General features: G+C 41.0%; 1 protein-coding gene across 1 annotated transcript; it reads right to left on the bottom strand.

The window, feature by feature from the left end:
* Nucleotides 1-2868: 2868 nt before the first annotated feature.
* NKRF (NFKB repressing factor) lies at nucleotides 2869-15597 on the bottom strand (the record flags this gene model as incomplete). Its single annotated transcript, XM_079727087.1, has 3 exons — nucleotides 2869-4892; nucleotides 6376-6506; nucleotides 15332-15597. The coding sequence occupies 3 exons, from the start codon at nucleotides 15595-15597 to the stop codon at nucleotides 2935-2937; spliced, it is 2355 nt and encodes a 784-aa protein (XP_079583213.1). The 3' UTR covers nucleotides 2869-2934.
* Between the last annotated feature and the right edge of the window lie 1256 nt (nucleotides 15598-16853).

Below are 16853 nucleotides of genomic sequence, written 5' to 3' on the forward strand. Positions count from 1 at the left end.
GAAAGCACGGAGTCTTAACCACTGGACCTCCAGGGAAGTCCTGTGGCTGGGTATCTTAAATATTGACACTGTTACTTATACTTGAAAAAATTAAGGTGAGATTGGGAATGTGCAAGTTTAATATTTTTTTTGTACACCTCCTGAGAAACACTATTCCCAATCTCTTTCATGGGATAATCCTTTTAAAATCTTACAACGGCGTCAACAAGCTGACCTCCCAAAGCATCATATCCACGGTCAAAGTCACCACAAATCATTCATTTCAAAGTTTAATGCTAATTTGCCTTTTTTCTTTACAGCTTTTTTAAACAAATGCCACAGGGTGCCTGCATACAATAATTTATAACAATAATAAACCAGATTTGTGAGGTCCCCTTTTAAATGGCAGAATTGAACTTGAACCTTCAATTCTGCACCTGCTGGTGTGGCAAAGAGGGTATGACGAAGAACCAAAGTTGTAATTAAAGTCCTTTCTTTAGGACCGATCTCCAGCTTCAGGAGTTACTCATAGCACAGTGAATGCACTGTATACTATTTTAAAAAGAATCCCAACAGAATGCAGGAAATTTCTATTCATTTTATAATCAAAGGGGAGGGAAAAAAATCTAAACAATAGATCTGTGAGCCTCAAAGCTATAAATATAACTGAAAGCAGAGTTAGTTCCTCAGTACAATATATTTAAGTGATTCAAATAAAACTTAAAACTGCTCAGGTACCTGTGCAGATTTTATAGCAAGGTTACTGGGTTAAAACGACTGCCATCTCAAAGAAAGGGAAACTACAAGAACCAACAAAAAGGGGACAAAATAGAACAGGGTTGTCAGCCGCTCATTTTTGCCAAACCCATTTCTCAACGTTCTTTATTCTCAAGCAAGAGTTAAATGACTTCACCCTAATTCCACATCTATACCAAGGCTGATCTAAGAAGTTAGGAAATCTGGACTCTCAAACCGAGAACCAAATATACACTTGGCCCCATTATTTCAGAGCTTAACTTTATTAATATTCTGTTCTATTGAACTTACATAGATAAACCAGATTTGTGTAACACTACCCTACTCCTCCAGCCCCCAAATCATTTGGGGAAGAGGAAAGAAATGTAGAGAAATGAGTTTTCACACTCCTTAATCCCCAAAGCCACTCTTACCCAAGAGAGTTGAAGCCTGGCTTTTCTAACACTAATTGAACCACAGCTTCTCAAAGTTGGCATGAGACTTGTAGGTAAAAAAAAAAATCCTATAAAATCTATAAACATTTTAGCTTAGTTCCCTTTGCCACTGTTAAAACATTAAGTGCCAAAATAAAATGCACACCTCATTTCCCTTCCTACCAACATTAGGAAAGGCCATATACTGCAGGACAAAAGAGTTAGTGGAAAGCAAACATCACTTACTGTGTTAATCACTGTAGGTGACTAAAAGTCACGGAGGTCCAGGCATAAAAGTTAATCCCTTTATATTTTTTAAATACTGATTTAACTACAATGGACAGCTTCTTAATGTAAAATATAAATAAGAGGGGAAAGGAAATTGTTCATTGTGGGCCAATTACATGTCAAGTTTGGTGCTAAATGTTTTAAGACACTGTAAACAACCTAATTGTTCTAAATATGAAGTCATTGGAAGTGTTTATCAATATCAGTATTCATCTCTGAATATTAACACTTAATTTATCTGAGATACAAAAACAAAATCACGTAAAAGTAAACAGCCTGAGATTTGGTTGCAGCCAGCAGGTATGGTCCCCAGAGAAAACGTGATGGGTGGCTGACTGGCTGTTCCTATCTGCTAAGTCATTATGTTCATCCACACGTGCTCTAAGTGTTGAAATATTTTGTGCAAATGCCACTTCCCTTCTCCAAAGACCCAAAGTGTCGCTACCAGGCTGCTTCCCAGAAACAAGCACACCGCCATTTTGATCAACTTTGGCTCCTTTTTATTCAGGAAGCATACACTAATCCTTTTTATAGTTTTTTTTACATTCCAGAAATAAGCGAAAATAGCAGTTTTAAATATGTTACAAAGTTGGCTTTGGGGGCTAAATAAGCTTTTTGAGAGAGGGACCAGCCAACTAACCTTTTCATCAAAGCACCAATGAATCTTCAGTCTTTTACCAAGCTCCACCACAGCTGTGGCCACCTTGGATGTGCTATACACCCAAATCATGTGAAAGCTATAACGGAGAGTTGCTGCGAGTCTCTCTGCAAGGCACCAAGAACAGACAGTTCCAGCTTCCTTTCTTCAGACTGAATCAAAGTTTTGGGAACTTTTCAATTGCTGTCTCAAGTAGTGCTCTCTCAGCATGAAGACTAGAATTTGTTAACACTCATATATCACAAGATACAGTATATCACTTCCAATATTCTGGAAACCACATGGTAGAAGTTATAAATAAATGAACACTAAAATTACCTTAAGAAATTTTTACATCATTTAGTTGGTAAGGACATTTACACATACAGCACAATTTACTATTAAACATTCTATAACTGGCTTCACATAAAGATGAAAATAGATAATACAAAATGACCTGACATTTTCAGTTAAGTCTGGAATTAAGACTGTAGTTTTATTGTAGTCAATATCAACTTTACGTATTGTTGCAAACTGCTGTGCTATGCCCTTTAAAATGGGAATTTCTTTCTCGGGGTGAAATTCCATTTGGATATGTGTTCTTGCTTTGTACAAACTACTAAAATCTGAGGGACACAGCAATATCAAAGACACAAACAGTAACTGCACAATATTATCTGCTGGATTAAGCTAATACAAGTGGACAGAATTCTTCAAGTTCCAGTATCTAATAAAGCACTATATGAAATGAACAAGGTGAAACATCTTAAGAATGAATATACTCTGCAACCAGAACATGTAGCATTTCTTTAATTCACAAACCTGCCTCATTAGGCATTTACAAAATAAATTAGTAAGATCTCAATTTGCTTGAGGCATCACAAGCTCGTAATGCCCCACTTGGCCTTCCTGTTTGAGCTGGTCTAGTAAATCCTCCTTCCGTCTTTTTCTACCTACCACCAGGTACCTGTCGTGGCCCACCCCATGAGACTTACTCTTAAGACCATACTTCTGGGCAATCTGATGTATTTGCTTCCGCTCATCATTAGTCAGCTCTGTAGAGAAAGTTAAATCCGTGTGGCTCTCCGAGCGGGCATAGTTTCTGATGATCTGTTCAATATCTCTCTTGGCAATTTTATTTACCCTCTCTACATCAAGACCAAGCCCTTCCCGCTTATGCTGCTCTTTGACAGAGATTGGCTCCCGAATGCCCTCACCAGATTTACCTAAACCACCACCCGTCCAACCCATCTTTCTCAGCAGCTGATTTCCAATATTATCTTCTTTGATTTGTTGTTTGTAAGCCTCCTCTGCTGAGCGACCCTGAATTTCATTTCTTGAAATCACATCTTCAATAGCTCCTTTCTTCAAGTTGTTAATGACAGTCGGCTGGGTCTTTTTGAGGGTTTTCACAGCTTCCCCAGCAGCTTCATATTTGACAGTTTTCTTCACTCCAACTGCTTCTGCAATTACTTCACTCTCTAGAATCACCTTGCATTTCCATCGGAGTCCTGTCATTCTTTCATAGACATATTCAACTGTCATTCGATTAAACTGAGCTGTGTCGTTCAGCGTGCACACAGGATTTGAAGAATTCTCATAAACTACCAGATCCTTTATATCTTTCTTCTTCCCAGATCCCCTGGGTGAAGAGCCTGTTTGGCACTGTGAACTTTTGACAGATGGGTAAGTGGGTTGTGTTTTTTGAAGGATTTTCAAAGCCTCATCAGCAGCTGCATGTTTACTTGTTTTTTTGGTTCCATAACCTTCAGCTAAGCAGTGATCTTGCAAAAACACTCGACAACGCCATGTACGATTTGGCATCATCTCATATTTGTATTCAACAGACATTTTGTTGTATGAGGCAGAATTGTTAAGGATACCAATGGCATCATTTGCATTTTCTGTAAGGATAAAATTGGTCCAGTGTTTGGCAGAAGCATTAAAAATCGGCTGCCCAGAAGCATCTTTAGCCAGCACCACCAGCTCTTCTGGTGGTTTCAGAGCTGGAGGAAATTCATATGAAGGCATGCCAATCTGACACACCACAAGGTCCTCTCCAATCGTGTGCTTGAATTTCCGTCGGACAACCCTAACTTCAATACGTTTCTGCAAGAGTTTTACAGCTAGCTCAGTAGCTCGATCCCTGGAACCATTCTTGCTGCCAGCATAACCTGTAGTTAAGTAGATATTTTGGCATCTAACTTCACAAGCATAACCATCTGTTAGAAGTTTTTTATTTTTGGGGATGTCAGCAGGAGGGATTTCTTTTAAAGGAGCGTATATATATTCAGGATTTGTCTTACATGCCTGAATACAACGAGTTAACATATATGTGTAATTAATCTTATCAGATCCAGAAGTCATCTCCGGATTAGAAAGGTTCTTCCAGATAGTTGCTGTTAATTTTTCAATAAAATACTGCTTCTCAGCTACCACTGACTCAGGAAATGTCTGTGATGGTGAAGGCTCAGGAGCTGACTGGCAGTTTGCCTGCTGTGATGTGCTGCTGGGGGCAGGGTTCCCAGTGTCAAAATACATGTTGGCTGTTACAGGCTGGTCTTTTGTGAAAATAAATCCTGATGAATCACAATACTGAGAATTTCCATCTTGTATACTGAAAGAGTCTTGAGTATAATCTTGGTAGATGTCTCTTGGCATGCTGGCAAAATGTGTTTGTTCATTTACTTCTTTTGTTTGAGGGCCATAAGGATCTTCCTGTCTTTCATCTTTTGAACTACTAGCTACAAAATGTACAGGCTCAAAACGAGGTCTCACATGGAATTTGGAACCGGCTTGCTTTTTAGGAGGATTTTGACCTATAGAATGAGTGAAATTTACAATTAATTAAAAAAGGAATATTTCAAAAGAACCAAGCAGGAAAACAGTACCAACCATATTATTTTTGCAAACTATATTGTTGGTACAAGATACTTCCCATCACAAAAACTTCAGGTCATTTAGGTGAAGGTACTCAAATATCAATGTAAGATTCCAGCATAAGGAGGGATGCTCCCTGTCTTTCCATGTGTAAGGGAAGAGACTTGATAGAAAATATGCCATTGGGGCTTCCCTGGTGGCGCAGTGGTTGAGAGTCCGCCTGCCGATGCAGGGGACACGGGTTCGTGCCCCGGTCCGGGAAGACCCCACATGCCGCGGAGCGGCTGGGCCCGTGAGCCGTGGCCGCTGAGCCTGCGTATCCGGAGCCTGTGCTCTGCAATGGGAGAGGCCACAACAGTGAGAGGCCCGCGTACCGCAAAAAAAAAAAAAAAAAAAAGCCATCGACTCGAGTATGCAGGTCACCACCATGCATGACTGGTAGATGCTTCTGCATCTAATGAGTTAAAGCACAGGTGAAGTGTACCGAGTAAGAGGTTGTTCCACTACGATCTCATACCACCTGTGCTGAAAAGCTCCCTCCTTAAGGATTGCAAATGGAGCAGATGGCTCTAATGCAACAGAGGTGATGAGCAGAGGCATTTACAAAGCCTCTCTTTTGTACCAGAAGTGACTGACTCTGTGATGGTACTTTACACAGTTGTGACTAAAAAATCAAATAAAAAAAAATTGTCGGGCTTCCCTGGTGGCGCAGTGGTTGAGAGTCCGCCTGCCAATGCAGGGGACATGGGTTTGTGCCCCGGTCCGGGAAGATCCCACATGCCGCGGAGCGGCTGGGCCCGTTGAGCCATGGCCGCTGAGCCTGCACATCCGGAGCCTGTGCTCCGCAACGGGAGAGGCCACAGCAGTGAGAGGCCCGCATACCATAAAAAAAAAAAAAAATTGTCAAAAGAACCAAAGGTTTTCAACTTCAAAATCTTAGTTCTGACCTATTCTGCACAAAAAGGTGTTTGCTATATTTTATTTCTAGAACAGCTGGAAACTAATGATTTATGGAGGATATCAAATTTAAAGCTATGGAAGAACTCTGTTGAGGCTATACCAGACACTAGAGCTTTCTCCCTATAACACTGTTTAGTAGAAAATTGGTCCACGCTGGACCCATCCAAGAGGATTTAGTTACTTAGATGCTCAAATGATCTAGAGTATAAGGTTGTTCTATTTAAAGGGAGGTTCCATGGCACAGACTTCAAGGACAGCATTATAGTGTGAGTTCAGTATTCTTAGTTTTCAGTTCTATTTAGCATCCTAAAAAAGAATGTATAAACTAAAAGTTAAAATTTTACATTTGTGTAAGATCCAAAGTTACCAATGTTATTTAAAATCATATACCACACTCATATCATTAAAAAAAAAGCCACACTGTTTCTTCAAATCCCACCTTCCAGAAATAAGTATACTCACCATCACATGTTGAGAGGTGACGTTTTTGACCTTTGGAAGGTTTGGACAGCATCAGATCATATGAAGGCATCTCCCCAATATCAATACCTTCAGCCATTTGGAGAATTTTTTCCATCAAGCGTGGGCTGTACCTATTTAAATTAAGATAATCTACAGTTGAAACAGATAAGAATGCAGTTTTTGAAAAAGTTTCTAGATGACCCATCTTATAATTGCTCCCACAGGACTTTACCAACAGAGTGTCTTGGCTATAAAACTGAAGAACCTGCCATAAAATAGTTATGTATCAAATGAGTAATTATGTTACTATCATTAGGAGACATACAAACATAAAAATCAAGAAATTTAGGTGAAGACCTTATCTTTAATTTGAACTAAAAGTATCCATATAAACTCATAAATTTTCTCTATCATATATGTATATTATATGTAAATAATTACATTAATATATTTACAGAAGTACTAAGAGTGTTAATAAGAGATGGGTTGTGGGACTTCCCTGGTGGCGCAGTGGATAAGACTCTGCGCTCCCAATACAGGGGGCCAGGGTTCGATCCCTGCTCAGGGAACTAGATCCCACATGTATGCCGCAACTAAGGAGTCCGAAACCAAGGAGCCCACGTGCTGCAACTAAGGAGTCCGCCTGCTGAAACTAAGACCTGGTGCAACCAAATAAATAAATAAATAAATAATAAGGGATGGGTTGTTAACATCCAGATTGTGGTTTCTATCACTTCCCACCAAAAGGAATCAGAGTCCTGAGAGAAATGGTTGGATCGAATCCAAGTCTGGGGCAAGAAATGTATAAGGTGAACCTGGGAGATATTTTTGTGCCTGGAAACAAGGAAGCTGTCAAAGACCTCAGGGGTTGTGTCAAATGGACTCAGAAGTGAGCCAACTTGAGTATCAGTAAGAATAACCACAGTGGACTGAAACACATCAAATATTTTAAAAATCCATTAGTTCATAATAATACTTACAAACTCATTATTGGTCACCTTTGTAGGATGGTAGGGAATCAAATCATTATTCCAAAAACAGGTAATGTTAAAAGAAGAAAGCAAGCATTTATCTGGCATTTTCCTGTACAGACTGTACCTCAGAGAATCTAGAGAGTTGATGAGGAAAATCTCTTTTACAGAAGCATTCCAGCTAATAAATGAAGGAATGATAGATTACTACCATTTTGTGACCCATGATGCAACAATAAGTGATCATCAATGGCTGCTAAGCTTATCAGATGAAAAGCTGACGGAGAAGAACCTAGAAACAGACCCATACGAATGTGCTCAACTGTTGACAAAGCTGCAAAAGCAATCCAATGGTGGAAGGACAGCCTTTTCATCAAATGGTGCTGGACCAAGTGGGTGTCCTTAAGCCAAACAAACAAACAAACAACCTCAACCTAAACCTCACACCTTACACAAAAATTAACTCGAAAAGCATCACAAACTGAAATGTAAAATGTGAAACTAAAAAGCTTTTACAAAAAACACAGGACAAAATCTTCAAATCTAGGGCTAGGCAAAGAGTTCTTACACTTGACACCAAAAGCATGATCCGTTAAAGAAAAAGTTAATAAAATGGACCTCACCAAAACTAAAAACTTCTGTCCTCAAAAGACCCCATGAAGAGGATGAAAAGACAAGCTACAGACTGCAAGAAAACATTTGCAAACCACACACTTGACAAAAGGTTAGTATCTAGTATAAAGACCTCTCAAAATGTAACAGTAAGATATATACATATATATATATAATGTGCATATATGTGTATATACACATATATGTGTACACATACATATAAATGGACAAAAGATATAAACAGAACATTTCACCAAAGAGGATATACAGATCGCAAATAAGCACACAAAAAGATGTTTAACATCATTAGCCACCAAAGAAATGCAATTTAAAACCACAATGAGATCTCACTCCATACCTATCAGAGTGGCTAAAGTGAAAAATAGTGACAACACTAAATGCTGACAAGGATGCAGAAAAACTGGATCACCTGTACATTGCTAGTGGGAATGTAAAATGGTATGGACACTCTGGAAAACAACTTGGAAGTTTCTTATAAAATTAAACATGCAATTACCTCACAATCTTGCAACTGCACTTTTGGGCATTTATCTCAGAGAAATAAAAGCTTATGTTTACACAAAAAACTGTACACAAATGTTCAAAACAGCTTTATTTGTAACAACCCAAAACTGCAATCAGCCCAGATGTCTTTCAACAGGTGGTTAAACTCTGGTACCACATACCACGGAACACTACTCAGCAATAAAAAGGAAAAAACTATTGATACACACAGTATTGTGTATGAGTGGGAGGGAGATGGATGTGGTTATAAAAGGGCAACATGAGGGATCCTTGTGGTACTGGAACTGTTCAATATCTTGACTGTGGTAGTGGATATGCAAACCTACACATGATAAACTGTATTGAATTAAACACACACAACACACACAACACACACACACACACACACCAGTACTAGTAAAACTGGGGGAATCTGTGTAGAATCAGTGGATTGCAACAAGGTCATTATCCTGGTTATGATATGATACAATAATTAGCAAAATGTTGTCACTGGGGGGAACTGGGTAAAGAGTACAGGGCATTGCTTTGTGTTATTTCCCTACAATTACACATGAATCTATAATTATTTCCATAAAAATTTCAATTAAAAAAAGCTGGTGGAGAACTTTATAATCTTAATATCACTAAAAATTGGACAACCAGACCTGTGTCCCTGATGTGATATGACAGGATAAAGATCTAAAAAGTGTTCTTGCCCACCAAATAATTGAACTCAAACCTAATCAAGCCCCTAACTCCTAGAAACATGTTAAACACCATCACAAGCATACAGCCAGCCAGGGACTTCCCTGGTGGTCCAGTGGGTAAGACTCCACGCTCCCAATGCAGGGGGCCCTAGTCGGGGAACTAGAGCCCACATGCATGCCACAACTAAAGATCCCACATGCCGCAATGAAGATCCCGCATGCCGCAACTAAGAGCTGGTGCAGCCAAAGTAAATAAATATTAAAAAAAAAATACAGCCAGCCAAATCCAAAATGAAGGAAACACTATGTGACAGCCCATTTCTTCATCAAATAAACAGCATGAAGTAAAAGGAGAGGGAATGGTTATAGGTTATAGGTTATAGACAGATCAACCAGATATGCGTGGACCTTGTTTGGATTGTGAATCAAACCAACTGTAAAAAGGTATCCTGAGACAAATGCAGAAAACTAAACATGGACTAGGCATTGGATGATTTTAAGAAATTATTGTTAACTTAGTTGAGTATGAATAATGGTATTATGAAAAATTACCTGGTACAGATATATACTAAAGTATTTGCAGGAGAAATGATGTCAAGATTTTCTTTAATATACTCTAGACTATCTCCCACAAAAAAACTGGGGGCAAGATGAAATGAGAAGGGTAGCATGACAGACTTGATAATTGCTGAAGTTGAGTGATGGGCACATGGGTGTCCACTAAACTATTTTTGTGTGTTTGATTTTTCCATAGTAAAAAGCTTTAAAACATACAATTTTTAAAAGGACTCCTTTATGAAGTAGATTGGAGCTTGACAGAATATCAATTTCCTGCAGAGAAACAAAAATACGGGCTCAAGGGAAGTTCTGGTTATCGTGGGGATCTACTCACCCTTCCTACCTTCAGAGCCTTTCGCAGCCTACCAGGGACCACTGGACTGCCAGGGAATTCCCCAAGCAAGTTCTGAAAATGAGTGACTAGCACACCTCTACGTGAATAGGTTCTGAACTTGAAGGAGGAGAACATTTTCCATTTTCAACACAATAGGTTCCACACCCTTCAGATGTCTTTCCTTGCAAAGCAAAGAAGTGACATGGTGGCCTTCACTGACAGATTACCTGGAAGCCAGCCCACTTGTAACCCACACTTCCCACTGATAACTGCTGCTGCTAGCACCAGTATTTAAATGCCAAGAGTAATTTTATTTTTATTTACTCTTATCTAAATATCAAAAAACATCGCCTAAAACGTCATACATTGTATATATCACTTTCATTAAGATTTGGGAGTCCCATTTCCAAGGTGATGAAAACAAAAGATTATGAAAGTGAGATGAAGTCTACAAATCTTAAACTGGTATTGCCACTCTTGCTACCAAAATTGGTACTACAACCAACCCACTCACCTTGAATTCCAGTCCAAATTCTCCAGACCTTAAATTATAGCCTGATTCCAAATACGGTATACAACTGTAAATGGCATGTATGCCATACAGTGTGCATGAATGATGCATTTGGGGCCCACTCCATTCACATTCACTTTTTCTCTCAGGTTTCTTCCAGCGTTAGTAATGATTATACCTACTTACTGTTCTCTATTCATTACATCTGCCACAAAATTCAACATCACCCATAGGCTATAAAAATAAACCTCTGTGTTAGTTGCCAACACAGTCATCTTCTCAGCCCTTTATTAGGAAGTCATAATACTGAAGAAGCCCAACCAGCTGAAAAAATAATGGAACAGACCGTACAGTGCCTAACACTTGACTATTCAAAGAACAATGCAAATATTCATCTTTGCATTAATCTTTACTATGAAGACCACTAGGATTTCAGTCTCCAGAGAGTAGCTACCCAGGGATAAAGAAGTGGTTCCACAAATTTGAAATAAGCCAAGGCAGTAAAGCTTTCATTATTCAGTTTTCCATAGTGTATTTTTTTGTAGTGGATTTAAAAGGAACACCTTTACTCCAGAAATTTTAGAGAATCCACCAAGAAAAGCACCTACAAACCCAACCACTGATAACTTCACTAACATTTTGGGGTTTACTTTTTATTCCTTTTTCTATGCTTCCCATACCACGTCCCCCCACTGCCGCAAAAATAACACTATCAGATGATCTATGTTGATCTGTAATCTGCTGGGGGCGGGTGTTGTTTTTCTTGATTTACTATGTCATAAACTTTCTCTCCATGTCATTACCACATGGGTTTTAATGGCTATATAGTATTCAATCTTACGGTGGGACCATGATGTAAAGTGTCAGTAAGGCAAGTCTAATAGAGTAATTTTAAGATGCATGCATATCATGTAGTTAAGTCTGTTAATTCACCCATTTGGTTGTAAATGCTTAAAAAAGAAAACCAAAAAGCCCCAGCAAGTCTTTAAGGTTTCCAAAGATAGTTTATTATGTTCCAAGCTTTAGGAAATCACAACTGTCCCACCATACCTAGCATACAAAAAGATGATGTCTAATGGACAAAGACATCTGACTTCATGAATCTTACATTCTTGAAAAAAAACACGTGCATATAGGTGTATACTTATGATATACAATGGCACCTGAAATTTAATGAATATTCAGTAATAGATGCTTTCAATTTTTTTTAAATTTATTAAACTGCTCTACTAGGTCCAAATAAAAAAGCTGAGGTTTGAAAACTAAGCAAAGATTAGGATTTCCAAGTATAAAATTATTTACGCAAAACTACTCTTAAGACTCCTAACATAGTCAGTGAATAACATAAAACCAAGATTATAGATACATCTTTTGAAAGCTCCCACTCATACTTCATTAGCTGGTGACTGATGCACTCTACCTACTATGTGCGAGGTTAGTTTCACAACATGAGCCCAGCTAGCGTCTACCTTCCAAACACCAATCTCAATCAACAAGGAAGAGACAAATAATCAAGGTGGCAAAGCTGATTTCATTTTAGGGTATATTTTCTCTATTAATTAATATCTCATCAAAGGTAATTAGGCCAGGATTCTGTTTCTAATACTACTGATGAAGAATGATTGGAAAACTGAATGCTCCAGTTAACCATTCTGCTTTATTAAATATACATACACTATTGACAATTTTAAGTAAAAACTGCAGAGGTCCCTAGGCATTCATATGAACAATTATGCTGTAGATGTAGGTGATTAGAAGACTGCACTAACTTTCCATTAGCCACAAGACGTATCTTAGAAATTGCCTACAGAAAACAATCTTGACAGGTTGTTTACTTTTATGAAGCAGACAAGAAAAAGTGAAGAGAAATAATTTCAGCTATTTGGGCTTCCTCATTGCCTAGACTATGAGGGAAAAATGATCAAAAAGCAGACTGGAAAACATTGCTTTATTTTATCCTATAAGGCAATGGTTCTTATAGTGTAGTCCCTGGATGAGCATTTTCTGATCAACAGTATTATCTGGGAATTAGTTAGAAATGCAAATTCTGGGGTCCCACCTCACACCTACTGAATCAGAAACTCTGGGAGTGGAGCCCAGCAATCTGTGTTTTAACAAGCCTAACAGATGATTCTGATGCTTGCTTAAGTCTGAGAAACATGCTACAGATAGTCAAGAAGATATTCAAACTTGTTCTCTGACAATCACCACTATCACCAAAAAGAATGAAACGTGGTTTGCTTCCCTGCACATTTGAGCTCCTCCTCCTGGCTTGGTCTTATGATCAAATAGTTTTCAAAGATGTCCATGACCTAGGAGTTATTTCAGCCCCGGCTAAATCAGAACACAGAAAGTCCTACGAGTGGGAAACAAAAGGCAAAGAGTTCCCTTCTTGCTCCTGTTTATAATCTGTTCTGTAAGTCAAGGGATGAGCCTTGAACAACAAATTAACAATTTTAGACTAGAATGGGCTGTGTCACCATGTACTCCACAGTTCCCTTGGGAGAAAAGAAGAGTCTTCTGTCACAGAAGAATAGACCAGAAAGCAAGAGCTCCGCCAACATCGACATTAACAAGTACTGGAATACAGATTTTACCCACCTGAAGATGACAGCTAATATAAAGCCTGCCTAAAGTGGAAGACTGCACTTGGTCCCTAGCTTCCAAGATTCTTTATTGCCTCTTCTATTTCTCCTATATCTAAGTTATCAGGTACAATGCAAACATTACTCTTCAGTTAAGCTACTGGATAATGTTATAGCAATTCTTGTATTGATTGAATTGACTTAACTACAATGCAACATGATGACAATACATGTGTTGATATATACTATACACAAATGTGCCTGGGTGAGTGCATACACACAAATGCTCTGGATGCCTGAGCTTTTAACACTATCACTGGCCTGGTTTGTGTTTTTAATGCCCTAGTTATGCTCAAGGCTGCTGTTGTTCTTGGGATGAAATCCTGACAGATAATAATGACTTATGTCTGTTACTTGCTTTCACTCCTGGTCCATCCTTCCCTATAGCAGCTGTGTCTCAGTGGAAACAGCATCGGAAGACTTGGGTCCCAGCCCCAACTATGGGACCTTGGAAAAGTCACTTAACTTCTTGGCTTCCATTGATTTAGCTGTAAAAATGAGACACCACTCAATTTCCAAGGTTGTTGTATTAAATGAGATACATAAATGTTTTAAGTATTTTGTACATTACAAAGCTGTATTCATCTGTTCATGCCACACATATTTACTGAGCAGCTATTATGAAGAAGGCACTCTTCTAGGCACTGAGGATAAAGGTGTGAACAAGAAAACAAAAACCCTTTCCCCAAAGGAGTTTACATTCTTGTGGGAAGGTAAGATTTATCATTAACACAAAGGATGGTTATTCTCACCTATAACTTTTTTTTTAAGGATTCAGATTCCCCATGGCCTTCTGTGATATTAAGGAGATCTATGATTACAGGATAAAGGTACCTTTTCTACTGCCAGAACAATATTGTTAAGTGAAGGTCAATTAGATTTATCTGACTTGATTAATTACTGAGGCTTCCCCAGTTGTAACCAGTTCCTCCAGTGAAATAATCATTATCTCTGGAGGCAGAAATTACACTAACCTAGAGAAGATAGAAAAAAACACATTTGTGTTTTGAAAGCGAAACAAAGTATCTCGCTGGATGCTATGTTCAACAATTAAGCACTAACAGTAGACAATCCTATTTATCTTTATCTGTTACAGTCATTCCTGGAACTGAACTGGCTGAATTTGATCTGATCATTTTCCAGAATTTCTCATCCTTCCTAATAAAAAATTCACCGTGAGGCAAGAGTGTCAAAAAAAGAAGCCTCTTAGTCTATCAAAGGAATGATAAGTCTAGTATAGGGCCTGTTTGAGGGTTCTGTAGGACAGTGGTCCAAGTAGTCTGTTGAGGAACAAAAATGCGTTGGAACCATACCGCAGTCTCCATTGAATGCAAAGAGCTTTTAAAGAGGCCTGTTCAGAACCCCCACCAGGTTCTTGGAAAGGGGGGGAGGGGACACATACCTAAAACCTCACCCTGAGGCCAAATGTTAATCCTTCTGATCACAATTGAAGGTAAATGAGGGCAATCCTTTTTTACAGCAGATATATCCATTTCTTTGTTTGCGTCCATACACATTATGCGCAAATCTACAAGAAAGGCGGGCCCTGCGGCTGAGAGACCTCATACAAACCGCCTCCCCAGGAGAAGACAGTACAACCCAGCTGCAGGGCTGGTGTTGTTTAATTTAACGGGGATGGAAAGGGAGGCCAGTCAGGAGGAGACTAGAATTAGAACCAGAGTCCCCTCCCCTCCCCCCACAGACCCTCGAAGCCCCGACTGTTGAATATTCCCTGCGGATACCGCATCCCTGGAAGGTCCTACGCAGGTCCGAGGTTCTGCTATTCGTCATTTCCCACGCCCTCCAAAAACACCATCAAAATGACCTCTCAGTAATCCTCTCCCAGGCGCTTCTTTATCTCCATCCCTGGTCCTGGAGGGGCCGCTCCCGCGATCCCCGCACCCTTCTAGATGTTATGTCATCCCCTGCCACCTAGCTCGGTCAACCCCCCCCCCCCCAGGCCAACAGTGAGCCCTCTGGAGTCCTCCAGCACCTCCAAATCTCCAGTCTCTAAGCCCTCACCCATACCCGCCCCCCCCGTCCCTATCCCGACCCTCATCGCCGATTCCCCACCACCACCCGTGTCCCTAACCCGACCCTCACACCTTCCTCACCTGCAGCCCAGGAAAACGTGGTTGGTCCAGGCAGCGGAGAGCGCGAGGAGCTGGTCTAGGGCAGCCCCGGGATAGCTGTGCAGGTGCCGACAGATGAAGCTGCGCCGCAGAGCCCACTGCCAGTCACTTTCGTGGCTATAGCGCCACTGCTCCAGCACTGGCTCGGGCGGGGGCGGCGGGAGGGGCGGCAGCGGCGGCGGCGGGAGGGGGGGCAGCGGCGGCGGCGACAGGAAGTCGCCCCCCAACAGCAGACGTCCGCCAGCCATCTTCTCCGCCCCCAAGCAGGGACCCCAGGGATGAAGCAGACTCGCTACCAGGAGAGAGCGGGAACGGGGGTCGGTGGGAGGGGCCGGGTGAGGAGAGGCGCGCCGAGGCGCGAAGACCAACTCTCAGGGGACTGGAGTGTGTGCGTGACGGGCAATCGCTGAAAAGGCGAGCACGAACTCGCGTCCCGGCAACCCGGGAGCACGCCCGTTGCACTCCTCCAACTCGTGGAGGAGCAGGAGGAGGGCACCCGCCGCAGTCACACGCGCGCCGGGGAGGCCGAGCCAGGCCCCGCGCTCCGCACCTCCGGCTACCCGCAGACTCACGCACTGCACTGGGAAGGAAAAAAAAAAAAGACACCAGCACGCTTTGCTCCCCTTCCTCTAGTCTACCTACCCGCGTGTAGCCCCGAGGTTGTGAGGCCAGTGCGCCTGCGCCGCGGCTGTTCCCTAACTTCGAAATCCCGTCACTGAGTCTCGCGCGACGTACTTTTTTTTTCCCTTTCCTGAGGACTACGGGCCTTTGACGCACTATGGTAACAAGCGGGGGGCGGGGCTCCGGGAAGGGGATTTTTGGAAGGTTCTCTGAGGCTTGGGTACCTTGTTCTGTTAAGTCCCTGGAAGGCTCCCACAGGTGATTCTTGGCAGCAGTAGCTCGCCTGACGCTTTTCCCTGGGTTTCTGACAGTGGGACCGTGCACTCTGGGAGAGACTTGGGTTTGAAATGTATTTTACCCTTTTTATTTTTTTAAATGTCAGCTCTCTGAGACGCCTTTTCTTCAGAGGATTAGCTTTGTATTTTACTGTGAAGTAGTACTAAAAACGAAATACTTAGAAAATCATCCACAGCGCCACTTCTCTAGTCAACCACTTTTATCATCCATACTGCATCCCAATTGCTGACAGGCATCGTGTTTACACAGTAGTGATCACAATTTCAAATAATTCTGTATTAACTGTATCAATTTAAAACGTGCAGAATATTACAAAATGCAAAAGGAGCCCACAAAAGAGGGTTAAAAGCTGCACAGCAGCAAACGGCCCAATCACTCTGTAGGCAAACGTTATTACTAGACCCGTGGTTCTGCTCCAGCCCGATCCCTCAATCCCTGTCTGCCAGTCTGTGCTATGAAAGTAGTTAATGAGTGTCTGTCAGCGGGAATTTACACAGCACCTACTGTGTGCTCAGTATAGTCAATACAAAGGAAAAAGAAACTGGGTTTTCTCTGTTGTCCTGGAACTGATTACAGTGTTAGTGGG

Source organism: Hyperoodon ampullatus, assembly GCF_949752795.1.
Source record: "Hyperoodon ampullatus genome assembly, chromosome: X".
NCBI lineage: Eukaryota > Metazoa > Chordata > Mammalia > Artiodactyla > Ziphiidae > Hyperoodon > Hyperoodon ampullatus.